General features: G+C 47.0%; 1 protein-coding gene across 1 annotated transcript in view; it reads right to left on the bottom strand.

The window, feature by feature from the left end:
• Nucleotides 1-783: 783 nt before the first annotated feature.
• The window catches only part of ANKFY1 (ankyrin repeat and FYVE domain containing 1), a 75,048-nt gene continuing 62,522 nt past the window's right edge, over nucleotides 784-13,309 (bottom strand). Inside the window, exons 20-25 of the mRNA XM_081219637.1 lie at nucleotides 8,844-8,991; nucleotides 8,287-8,377; nucleotides 7,858-7,982; nucleotides 6,229-6,375; nucleotides 4,219-4,309; nucleotides 784-3,547 (exon numbers count right to left, since the gene is read on the bottom strand). Of these exons, the coding sequence (XP_081075763.1) occupies nucleotides 3,415-3,547; nucleotides 4,219-4,309; nucleotides 6,229-6,375; nucleotides 7,858-7,982; nucleotides 8,287-8,377; nucleotides 8,844-8,991 (735 nt within the window). The 3' untranslated portion in view covers nucleotides 784-3,414. The remainder of the gene's footprint in view (nucleotides 3,548-4,218; nucleotides 4,310-6,228; nucleotides 6,376-7,857; nucleotides 7,983-8,286; nucleotides 8,378-8,843; nucleotides 8,992-13,309) is intronic.

Here is a 13,309-nt window from a genome sequence, read left to right on the forward strand (position 1 = left end):
TTCAGATTAGGAGGGGCTGGTCTTGGCAGCCCAGTGCCCAGTTCTGCTGGTCCTGGTCCTGAGGGAAGCAGTCCCAGGTCCTGGAAGAAAGCTTGTTTCAGGAGCTCTCTCTCAGTCTCAACCTGCAAGCTCCGTGCGGGGCTGTCATGGAAGCGTTATATTTACTTGCTCATGCTGTCACCTGGGGAGTTAGTTTGCCTTTCAGATCTAAGCATTACATAGTTCAATAGGGCTTTTTCTCCAGATTAAAAAGAAACCTAGATGGAGATCAAGGTTTTCCCCTGTCCCAAGGCTCTTCCTCCACTTCATGCCTACAGATAAGATTAGCACAATACCGTTCAATACAACAAGTGGGAGACGTGAACCGGGAGTGGTGGGAACCCACAAGCACGCTGAGTTCCACGCAGGGACCCCATTCAGGGAGAGGAGAGAGGAGAGCTAAACAGGGCGGTCACACATAACTCAGGGCTCTGAGGTAGAGGACTAGTGGTCATGTGGACCCCACTCCTGGAGAGAATATGGCAGGTGAACTGAACAACCTAATCCAGCCTCGACTAAGTTGGTAACTGGGGTTGACAATGCACAGGCAACAAACTCCAAACGGAACACATATTCTAATACATCATTCAGTGAGACACCACTAAAAAGATAACTGAAAATTAAGAAGTCCTAAGTGTAGGCACTTAAGTTTGTGGGAAATTCCTGTGTTCGAGGATCATAGCAAGTTAGTTTTAGCCATTCCATTTATATATATAGCACATGGTTTGTACCTTCATCTTTAAAAAAAAAAAAAAAGAAAGGACTGTTAAGAACACACTGTATCATAAATCTGGTGATGAGCATGAGGCAGTTAAAAAGCTAATTTAGCGTAACAATGTTGACTGATTCAGCAAATTATATTTCAATAAAGTTTATTCTTCCTGCTCTACTCATTCACAGTTGGCAACTTTCTGAATGAATAAAATTGAGCTTTTTCTATTAGTATGTAAGCTATGGACTAAAATGTAACAAGAACAGCCAGGCAGTTCTAGAGTCAAGTTTGACGGCTTGGAGAGCACAAAGGGGACTGGGAGCATGTCAAGTCCCCCCAGGTCAGCCACCACTCAGGGAACCTGAGACACAGCCCCGTAAGCATCGGCACGGCAGGGAGAGCCTAAGACTGTGGAAAGGTGCTTTTTCTAGATCTACAAGATCTACCTGAAGCCAATGCAGAACTCACAAAATGTTCCCCCAACTTGTGGCAGCTAAGTACCATTGCTATCCCTGGACTCTGTGAAGAAAAAGAAGCTTGACTCAACAATTTCAAACATGATTTTAAGATTTTTAAGTGAAATTAGAGTGTTATTGAAATTGATATAGTAGGGCAGGGGCAGGACAATCAACCTCATCCCTGATTGAATTCCCGTCCTCCTCTCTCTACCATGAACGTTAAAAGAACAGGTATAAAAGTACCGACGACCTCAATTCATATCTGAAGCATAATTATCTTACTTTCCAATTAAAGAATCAAGCCACCTAACTAAGGCCTACTTCCTCAGGCCCTGTTCAGGCAACAGAAAATGGAAACTGACCACATGCTTCACGTGGTCAGGTGTTTGCCAAGACTAGCTGTTTTCCTATAAAAATTCTATCTGAAATATGTCACAGACTTTGGGGGACAGGGGAACTCTTCTAATTAATTTTTTCTTTGAAACATTGTGCACAAGCTCATATTAATATAGACAGCATATATATCTTATAAATCCACAGAAATGTAAAAAAAAAAAAGTAGCACTCTGGTTTATCAGCTCATTTTACACACATATTTAGGCAGTAGGATGTATAAATCTACAGCAACACGGAGGACATACCACTATCCAAACAAAACAACAGGCTGCTGCAAAAAAATATTTAGTCCCTTTTACACATATATCCATACTTCATTAATACAAAAAAATGTAGTGGTTAAATGTCTGAAAAAAACAGTATGTATGATTGAGATTGTTAATCTCTGAGTATAGCTGTACAACACATATTGTTCATCTCAGAGTTTTGTTTTGTTTTTAAAGCAGTGGTAGAACTTTCTCTTTAAATGTGCATTTAAAAAAAAACTGGCCAAACCTTCAAAAGAAAAGAAGTTTAACACTTTAGGATTAATGCATGTACTAGCAGCGACTAAGGCCTGGTAGGCTCTGGGGGCCTCATTCAGCACACGAGCGAGCCTTCCAAGATGGGGTCACATACGCTTGGCCAGGGCCTTTGGCTGCTGGCTTTTATGGGGCAAGGACCTGGGACCAGGGACCTGGGACGGAAGCACTCACAACATAACTGCAAAGGTTTCAGCAAGAAGCACTCATGTCAAGGGGATGGGACCTGCCAGCCTGAGGCTGGAGATTCCCCTTCCCCTCACTTGGCCCATGTCACTCTCCTGCTCCAAATGACACTCCGCAGGAGTTTTCCCTTTAAGACTTAGTGTGAGCTGAGGTCCAGTCAAAGCCGATCATGAGAATCGCTGATGCACGGACGTGTGAGGGTACTTTTGAATATGGATTTTTAAATTGGAATCACCAATAATGCAGCTATATAAAAAGTGCAGCACAATAAAAGTGCATTTTCTCCACCACTGCCTAGTGGCAGGTGACTGAGGACTCCATAGACAGGACACAGCAAGATGAGAGAACAAGACGGCTGCTAGGAGGTGTCAAGCTGCCACACTGCAATCCTGACACCCGAGTAGCATGAATACTGGTAAAGCTTTCAGTTGTTAAGGCCACAATTTTTCAGCTCTCATCTTTGAACCCTGCTTAGAAAGATTTCACCTTTTTTAAAGGGGTAGTTCACTAAAAATACAGCTTAGCTTTTCCCAAAAAAAAAAAAAAAAAAAAAAGAGAGAGAGAGAGAGAGCGAGATTTCAGGGCAAGAGGATCCTATTACCTTTATGAAAACACTGTGCAGAAAAGTCCACAGCCACTTACCCTAGAGTAAAGCCAGCTCTTGTCGTGCAGCCAGATGCCAGCTTCCTACAGTTAGGCTCTGCCTAGGAAGTCCGCCCAGTCAGGAAGACTTCATGAATGCTCTGAGATGGACACTAAGCTACTGGAAGGGAAAATGGTTTTCGAAGCATCCTTGTACATTGCTAGCAGAATGGGGTCTAATTCCTATCACATTTACCACTTATAGGCTAAAAGACCTGGTCCAATTAGTGAGACATCTAGTGACCTTGATCACAGTCTGATAAACTGACAATCATACAGAATCATTTGAGATGGGATCTATCACACCATGGTCCTTAATTGTTCCAGTCTATTGCCGCAAGAAGACAACTGCCAGCTCCTGCTCTGGGGAGTGGGGGGGTTGGGGGGGGGTCAGGCTGGTGAGCAGAGCAGCTGCTGGGGAGGCAACCGAGGATGTGGCCTGGACCTTCCCGGGGGCTCACTAAGAGACCCCACCCAAAGTCAGTACATCAAAGCAAATGTTGCAAACTCGCACAGGCTTGTTCAGATCAAACTTTATAATAGGAATCTCCTTGGTCGAGCATTTATGGCAAAGAAGACGTCCGCAGTGACGACTGTGGGAAGCAAAGAAAGGAAGTGTGAGAGGGGTTCTCGAGAGCAGACTGCCGCCGGCACGCGAGCACAGCACGGCAGTGCCCCATCGGACAAGCAAGCCCACGCCTGGCACTCTGAGGCCAGCTCTGCCCCTCGCCAGCCAAATCATACCAACGCATGTATAATCTATAGTCCATGAAAACAAAATTCTAGCCAATAATTAAGTTAAAGTGATCCTGGAGAAGCCTCTTTCTTTAAAGCTCAAGAAAGGCTCAGCAAGAGCCAGAGAAGCGTCTCCCTGTAATGGGAGCAGCTCCTCAGTTCTCAGGAGGGTGGCCTGTGCTCAGGCTGGGAAGCACACGTCCTGGGAGCGCAGCGATCAACTCAGCTTCACTGCAAGCAGGAAGCCTGGCTAAGATGACAGGAGGCCTGGCAGGCCACCTAGCACTGTGAACCCCAGCATTCAGCAGCAAAGCCATCCGTCTGAGTGCCCGCTGGCCTCCGTACATCACTAGAAGTGTGCAGGGTCCCATCACCTCATTGCTCCACGTGGTCAAGTTTTGCCCAGGAGAGTACAGGGCCCTGGCAAGTTCATAGTTTACCATGGGAAAAGGCAGCAGCAATGGTATAGCAGAAATCCCCTTATTCCTCTGGCAAGTGATTGGTGGGGGTGGGGTGGGGGGAGTCTTACCAGTGATGTTTGCGAGTTGTGACTCCAAACTTGGCAGTGCACTCATAGCAATTGGAGCCGTCACACCACGGAGGCTCCTTGGACAGCATATCTGCAACACAGCACAAGACTAGTTCCTGTCAGATACCGACTGTGCCCAGCCAGACCTGGGGCTCAGAAGTAGCAGGGAAATGGCCCAGTAAATAAAGCAACACGTCGTAGAGGGACGTGAAGGATAAGAAAGCAACATATAGGCACGCTTCCTTTTATTGCGCTTTGCAGATATCGTGCTTTTTACAAATTGAAGGTTTGTGGCAACCCTGCATTCAGCAAGTCTAGCGGTGCCATTTTTCCAACAGCATTTTCTTACTTCATGTCTCTGTCACACTTTGGTAATTCTCAAAAATTTCAAACTTTTTCGTTATTATTGTATTTGTTATGATGATCTGTGATCAGTGATCTCTGATGTTACTATTTTAATTATTTTGGCATTTTTTAACAATGAAGTATTTTTCAATTGAGGTATATACATTGTTTTTTAGACAGTGCCATTGCATACGCAATAGACTACAGTACAATGTAAACAGAACTTTTATATGCGCTGGGAAACCAAAAAAATTTGTGTGACTTAGTTTATTGCAACATTCACTTTATTGTGGTGGTCGGGAACTGACCGAGGTCTGTCTATATTCTAATTAGGTCAGGAAAAGTGTCACACAGGGAAATATGGAGAACCAGCATCTGCCAGGCAGACTGGGGTAGAAGGAAACGGCCTTAAGGCAGTGAAACAGCACAGTGTCTGTGGGGGAAACACATGCAGTCAGGGATGGTATGGCAGGGAGAGGGCAGACCAACAGCTGGAAAGACTGGCAGGGGCCCAACGGTAAGGGGAACAGGGATGGAGGGACCAGACAAGAGACATGAAGGGGGCAGAATCCGTCAGGTCTGGTGACTGAACAGAAGTCGGGGGTGAGAGGGAGGCAGGGAGCAGGAAGGAGACGAAGGTGATTCCCAGGTTTCTGGACAGAGTGACTGAGTCTGCGGTGGGACCACTGGCAGGGAAGAGACACCAGAGAGCAGCAGAGCAGCAGAGGAGTTCAGTTTTGAGTCTGTGGAAGCTGTGGGGCATTTAGGTTGCAAGTTACCAGTGTCGGCGACAGCAGCAACCACTAGTATTTCTCTAACCACTTGCCGGCACTGCTTTGAGTGCCCCACGCACAGGAGACTGAGCTCACGGGGAGGAATCAGCCGTCACCAAGCACCTTCCACATGCCAGCACTGCAGATGGTGTGGGCTCCTGATCTGAGCTCCTAAAAGGTCGACCAAGAGCACAGCAGACAGTAGACTAGATATAGAAACACCGAGCTTCGGCGCTGGCTCTGCTACAAACCAGCTTTGTGACCTTGGGCACGTCGCCTACGTCAAGATCACACAGCTACTACGTATGTCTGAGCTCGTTTCTCTGCACGTACCATGGGGCTGAGAACCCCGTTCCACCTGCACTGTGGGTGGTGACAGCACAGTGGCACTGGAGGCACTTCTGCGTCTTCCTCCACCTCGACGGGGACAAGTAAAGACTTGCAATGTGACACCATCAAGCGTGAAGCTCTCCTCGCCACAAAAGGAACACAGAGGAGGAAGAGTCAGGGGGGCTGAACCAGAAGGCCATTCTGAAGGACGCAGAGAAGCGGCATCGGCTGAAGGACAAAGGGTGTGCAGACACGCAGTCGGGAGCCGTGGGAAGGGGGAATGCCTGGAGCTGATAGGTTTCTGGTGGGATCCAGGGACGCAGGAAACCGACAGGAGCCCCAAAGCGGGACACCCTGTAAACCAGACTTCCAAAAGTGACCCTCCCACCCTGCTCAAAGGCCCTTCGTGGCATTCACAAAGTCCTAAACCATATAGTGCCTGGAAAACTGCTGGTTCAGATCGTGAAGCAAGTCATTATGAGATTTCAAGGTCACCAATACATCCAGATAATCAACGCTGTCACTGTGCTTGCACTGGAAGAGCAGAAAGTGGGCCACTCACCTAAGAGTCTAAACAGCAGCTGCTTGGTGGCAACCTGGTAGTTGAAGATGTTGACCCCTTGGTTGTTGTTCACCCCCAGGCGAGCACCTGAGCGGACGATGGCACGGCACAAGTTGGCATTCCCTTTCATGTATGCCAAGAGCAGCACTGGGAAACAAAACCACAAGCAGGGCTACTTCCCACAGCCAAGGGCAGGACAGAACCCTGGCAGGACATGTGATGGCAAAGTCCCCACTGACACGCAAGGGCCCTGGGGCTCTCATGACAGCTCCACAGAGGATCCGCAGCATCTTGCAGCCAAGGACCCGGCCACGAGCCAGGGGGTCCAGAGACACACGCCTGCCCATGCAGAGTTCTGGCCACAAGAGAACTGAGGAGGGTTCACACACTGGAGGGAAAATATACCATTGTTTCAGCTGCCTTCCTCTGGCATAAAACACTGGGGGGTGGGGGACAAAGCTCTTTTCACACAATGTAACTAACTCTGAAGACTCGTGAGGTGTGTACACGTGGAGAAAACAATAGATTAGTGCGGTAAACCTGCTCTAGAAAGTTCTTCTACCCTGTGGAGCCTCTCTCCTGTGCAGGTGCAGGCCTGGTGGGCACCCAGGCTCTGGCCAGGCCATCCTGCTGGCCCTCCCTACTTGGGCATGAAGCACCTGCCTGCCTGCCTGTTCACCTGCTCTTGGACAATGGTGCTCACTGGAGTAGGCTCTGGGTCCAGCAGCTCACTCCCAGGGCTGACTCCTCTGAAGCTCAGGCTCACCACTGCTGGCTTAAAAAACATGTTCATGAATCAAGGCCAAGAACTCTTCCCAAGGCCAAGAACTGATGACAAAATATTTGGTCCCATGCTAAGGTTTGGGACACCCTTTGGTGACTGCATTGCTGCCAAAGGCCATGAGGTTCTGTCTGGCATGATGGCGAATGAATGGGAATACAGCAGCAGCAAAGAGCTCAGAGAGCCCTGGGCTAGGAAGAAAGAGATTTGGGATTCGTCTTTGTTTCCTTACTTGAAAAATGGGGACACACTATACGCACTGCTTACCTTATAAGGTTGTTGCGAGTATTCAACAAGAAAATGAATGCAAAAGTCCATCAAAAACACTATGAAAGCTACACAAATTAACATAGTGATTGTGGGTGGCTGGAGCACTACCATGACAGAGGCCTGTTTATTAAACCCCTCAATTAGACATCAGCCCTCATCTGTATATAACATGCCACTTTTTCAAAACACATAAATACGCACTGTAGCACATTTCTTCCTTCTGAAGCACCTGTGAGGTGGCTATATTTCCTCTCTCTCTTGGGATTTGGAAGCTTGGGTAGGGATCTAGTTGACTGGATACGAGGTAGATGAGGGCAGTAAAAACAGGTGGGCAGGCCTGTCTGGACACGGATATGGCTTTGACCCACTAGACCCACTTCAGATGTGCTTATGCCTAAAATCAGACACTGCCAAATTCCAAGTCAGGAATCTGTGACAGGTTCTCACAGAGCCCAGCCCACTGGGCTGAATGTCCTTAAGTAACGGCATGGGTGCCTTGTTTTTCGGCATGGGCTCTTATTTTTCTAAGAAGCAAGGAACACCAGTGAGACAGGACAGACAAAAACCTTATTACATACCTGTGTTTCCTTCTGCATCTGGTTTATCCAGAGGATACTCAGGCATGCACTCTAAGAAGAGATCAAAGATGGCTGCTGCGTTCTCCTTGCCATATTGTCCCAAAATGTGCAGTGGCGACTGGCCTCTGATAAAACAAGTTGGAATAGTTAGGGATATATCTGCCACAGCCATCATGCACAAGAGAAATGGGATTTTCAGAACTCTGTGATGCTGGATAAATCTAAAGGACACAATAATCATAAAAGTTTTCCTAAAAAGTTATTTTCAGAAAGAAAAATTCTGGGGTACTAAAGGCTGGTCAAGGACCCTAGTGGACAGTTCTGCAGCATGCCCCTGGGGCTAATACAAGGTGCCCGTGACCACCAGCTCGGAGGGGCAGGCCAGGGGATGTGGAGCTCTGGCCTCTGCTCTGAACCACACACACTCACCGTAGATTAAAGGCTTCAGCATCCACGGTGCACTCTGTCAGGAGGACCCGGATGTTGTTGAGCCGGCCATGCATGACAGCGAGATGAAGAGCTGGGGAGGAAATCCTCTTACAGTGCAAGCCCAGAAGCACAGAGAGAAAATCTCGACTCTTCCTCACCCTCACAAACCTCCCTCTAAATGGGACTCGGCCAGAGCAGCCACCGTCCACTCACAGAACCATCCTTTCCACGCTTCACCATCCCCAAGAATGAGTCTTAAATGCAACCTCCTAAGATTCACTTTCTGCCTCTGCCATTATTCAAAGATGAGATTCAATGGTTTCACAAAAAGCCATTTAGGCTTCTAGGGTTACCACTCACATCAGGAGGCTGCTCAGGCCCTGGTCAGGAGCAGGGTGCATGCCTGGCTCAGAGCATTTCCTGTCACAGCACTGCCCCTGTAAGAGCCAACCTCCGGGATGGGGAGCAGACCCAAGGGGGCAGTGCCCCTCCAACCCTAGAAGGGAGGGACTGCTCGAGGCACTCAGCACTGCACACGGGGAATGACTGGAAGTTACCATTATTTCCATTCTCATCCACAGCAGCAAAGTCCACTCCATTCTCCAAGAGGACTGAGCAAATGGTGGGCAGGTCCTGCTGGGCAGCAAGATGGAGGGCGGTCTGGCGGTGCTTGGTTAATTCATTCACTTTGGCTCCTGCAAGAAGCTGTTGAAGTTGATTACATGGTCAGCCGTTCTACCACAACCAACCAAGGTCCTGTGTAAGGGACCAAAGCCTGCCTATCTTCTGGCATCCACAGAGTCTGCCCTGCTGGCAAAGCTGGGAGCAAACTCCTGGGGCGGCACAGGCCAGCAAAACCTATCCCAAAGGCAAACTGGCAATTATCAAAATGTTTAAAAAGCCATTCCCTAGGACACAGAAATTCTAAGACTTCAGTATATTAAACTACACAGGACTGCAGTGCACTATAAAGGATGTCCACTGCATGTAACAGTAAAACCAGACTGCAGAAAAGATTCAGTTATAGAAATTATAATATATACAAACAACAGAACTGGTAGCCACTAAGATGTTAAAAATTTATGGTTTAACATGAAAGGATATCTATGCTATAGTAAGTCTAAAAAAAAGGCAAGTTAGGCCTCTCTTGCTTTCTGAGATGGCCCACACTCTGTCTGTGGAGTGTGTTTCTCTCTAAATAAATCCACTACTTACCTATCAAAAAAACAAAAAATAAAAAAATAGGGCTTCCCTGGTGGCACAGTGGTTAAGAGTCCGCCTGCCGATGCAGGGGGCACGGGTTCATGCCCCGGTCTAGGAAGATCCCACATGCCGCAGAGCAGCTGGGCCCGTGAGCCATGGCCGCTGAGCCTGCACGTCCGGAGCCTGTGATCCTCAACGAGAGAGGCCACAACAGTGAGAGGCCCGCATACAGCAAAAAAATTAAAAATAAATAAATAAATAAAATTTTAATTTAAAAAGGCACGTTAGAAGACAGGAAGATAGTGTGATTCCATTTGGTGAGACAGAGATAGAGAACTGTATACACACACACAAACATACACAAACTGTGAAGGTGTTTAAAAGCATACACGCCAAACTCAGGGAAGAGTCAGGAGTGAAAGGGAGTTACTTACTGCTTTATATCCTTACATGCTTTAAGGGATATAAATAAATCTATAATAAAAATGTACTTTTTTAAATTATTTTTTTTAAAGAAAGAAAGCAACACAAAGAATTAAAGAATCAAAGGCAGGAAGGTCCTTTAAATAGTGTCTTATATATTCATTTAGTATCTGAAGTTCATTCATTATCCACTTCCTAACGAAGTTTCAAAGACAGCTGCTGTTAACAGAACAGAACCTCTACTTTGCAGTCAAAGCCCAGTTTGCCTCTCCTGAGGTCTGCAGCCACCCTTGGTTCCTTTGTCTGTGTGTGCAGGCACTCTGCCTCTGGGAAAATCTAGGCAGTGATCAGCTTCTCTGGTTCTGACCTTGACTTCCAAGTCCCAGCCCCCCAGACCTCTGGGTGCCTGGTCAAATCACTCATAGGTCCAAATAGGACATGTCATAGAGGGGTATTCATGGTCATGAGTGCTGTGCTAGGGTCATTGCTAACCCCAAGGCTGGTTAACTGAGGGCAGGGGGAGAGGTTTGGAGAAAGGCACTGTTTCCGTGTGAACAGGTTCCAACATTAAGCTATACCGATTCATAGACAAAGGACTACGTGGCCACTGTTTGGAAGATCAGCTGTTTCTAGGGACTCCTATCACCTGCAAGATCAAGCCTTAGTAAGACAGAGGCACGACCTTGAGGAAGGGGCCCTGACCCTCAAAACGCCTAGGTTCCCAGGGTGGCAGGCAGACTGACACACACGGGGCGCAACTCCCTATTCACCTCTGCCTCCTTCGCTGCTCCCCACATCCAGTCTGCACCTGGCGTCTGTCAGACCCACCTCCTCATCACTCACCAGTCCATCCTTCCCTGCGGCTGCCTCCCCTAGGCCTCTTCTCTGCTGACACTGCCCCCACCCCCTCACACCCCACCCCCAAGGCAGATGCTCTCTCAGCTCCAACACATGTCAAGTCATAAAGATTTTCCTAAAAAGAACTCTTCAAAAACAAAAATGGCAGGGCACCAAAGGCGGGTCAAGGGCTCCAGCGGTCAGTTCCGATGGGAGGCAGCTGCAAGTGCCGGCTCTGTAAGCCAGCCAGGTGACGTGGAGCCCTGGTCTTGGCTCTGGACCACGCTCTCAGCTCAAACACTCTACTGAAAGGATGAAGGCTGCTCACAGTTCTTGGTTTGAAATATGAGACCCCATGACCTGGTTTCTACCTGCCTCTCCAACCACATCTCCTTCTACTCTCTGCTCAAATTTCAACCAAACTTTGACACTTGAAACACCACATGCACTTTCCAGTCTCCACATCTTTGCTCAGACCCTTCCCCTGCCTGGGTGGCATTAAGTTGTCCTGGAAAAGACAGGCTTTGGGGTCAAACAGAAATGGCCAAAATCCCAGCTATACTACTAACTAGTTGATTTTCCTTCCTTCCTTCTTTTCCTTCCTTCCTTCCTCCCTCCTTTCTTTCTTTCTTTCTTTCTTTCTTATCTATCTATCAATTCATTCATTCATTCATTGCTGCTTGTGGGCTTTCTCTAGTTGTGGCGAGCGGGGGCTTCTCATTGCAGTGGCTTCTCTTGTTGTGGAGCATGGGCTCTAGGCGCACGGGCTTCAGTAATTGTAGCACGCGGGCTTCAGTAGTTGTGGCTCGCAGGCTCTAGAGCACAGGCTCAGTAGTTGTGGCACACGGGCTTAGTTGCTCAGCGGCATGTGGGATCTTCCCGGACCAGGGATCGAACCCATGTCTCCCTGCATTGGCAGGCAGATTCTTGACCACTGTGCCACTGGGGAAGTCCACTGATATTCTTGAGGGAAGAAAATTCTTTGAGATTAAATTTTCTCCTTTGTAAAATGTAAAACATTTCCTACATCCCTCTGAGTAGTTTTGAGAATTAAGATGCAGTAAGCTCTCTGACATCAGTACTGATAGTTTTTTAGATCTGACACCAAAAGCAAATGCAACAAAAGCAAAAATAAAAAACTGGGACTACAAACCAAAATGCTTCTGCACAGCAAAGGAAAAACAATCCAGTTAAAAATGGGCAAAGGATCTGAATACATATTTTTCCACAGAAGACATACAGATGGCCAACAGGTACATGAAAAGATGCTCAACGTTACTAATCATCAGGGAAATGTATAGCAAAACCACTACGAGAGGGACTTCCCTGGTGGTCCAGGGGGTAAGACTCCGAGCTCCCAATGCAGGGGGCCCGGGTTCGATCCCTGGTCTGGGAACTAGATCCCGCGTGCATGTTCCAACTAAGAAGTCCACATGCTGCAACCAAAAAAAAAAAGATCCCACATGCCACAAGGAAGATCCCACATGCCACAACTAAGACCCAATGCAGCCAAAACAAACAAACAAATAAATAAATAATAAATAAATATTTTTTAAAAGCCCATGAGATATCACCTCACACCTGTTAGAATGGTTATTATCAGTAACAAGTGCTGGCAAGGATGTGGAGAAAAGGGAAGCCTCGTGCATTGCTGGTGGGAATGTAAATTGGTGCAGCCACTAAGGAAAAAAGTATGAAGGTTCCTCAAAAAATTCAAAATACATCTACCATATGATCTAATAATTCCACTTCTGGGTATTTTTCCAAAAAAACCCCCCACTAATTCAAAAAGATATATGCACCCATGTTTAACTGCAGCATTATTTTCAGCAGCCAAGATATGGAAGCAACCTAAGTATCTGTGACGGAGGGATGGATAAAGAGCTGTGTTATGTATATACAATGAATACTATTCAGCCGTAAAAAGGAATGGAATCTTTTGCAGCAACATGGCTGGACCTTGAGAGCATTATGCTAAGTGAAATAAGTCAGAAAGAGAAAGACAAATACCGTATGACCTCACATGCGGAGTTTATAAAACAGACAACAAAAAAAACCCCCAAGCTCACAGATTCAGAGAATAGACTAGTGGTTGCCAAAGGCAGGGGTGAGGGCTGGGCAAAATGGGTAAAGGGGGTCAAAAGGCACAAACTTCCAGTTACAAAATAAGTAAGTCATGGGGGTGTGATGCACAGCATGGTGACTACAGTGAATAAACTGTAGTGTATATTTGAGAGTTGTTAAGAGAGTAAATTTAAAAATCCTCATCACAGTAAAAAAATTTGTTTTAACTACATATGGTGACAGATGTTAACAAGACTCGTGTTGATCATTTTGCAAAATATACAAATACCGAATCAATGTTGTATACCTGAAGCTAACTTAATGTTGTTTGTCAATTATAGCCCCCAAAAAGATTTAAAAACTCATGAAAAAAAGAGAGTGGGGGGAGGGGGGAGGGAGGGAGGGGAGGGAGAGGGAGAGTGCGCGCGCTCGCTGGAAAGCACCAGCTGAGTGCCTGACACAGAGCCGGCAAACAACGGAAGTGACCTCCCTTCCC

The sequence above is a fragment of the Mesoplodon bidens genome (genome assembly GCF_964165515.1).
Source record: "Mesoplodon bidens genome assembly, chromosome: 19".
Lineage (NCBI taxonomy): Eukaryota > Metazoa > Chordata > Mammalia > Artiodactyla > Ziphiidae > Mesoplodon > Mesoplodon bidens.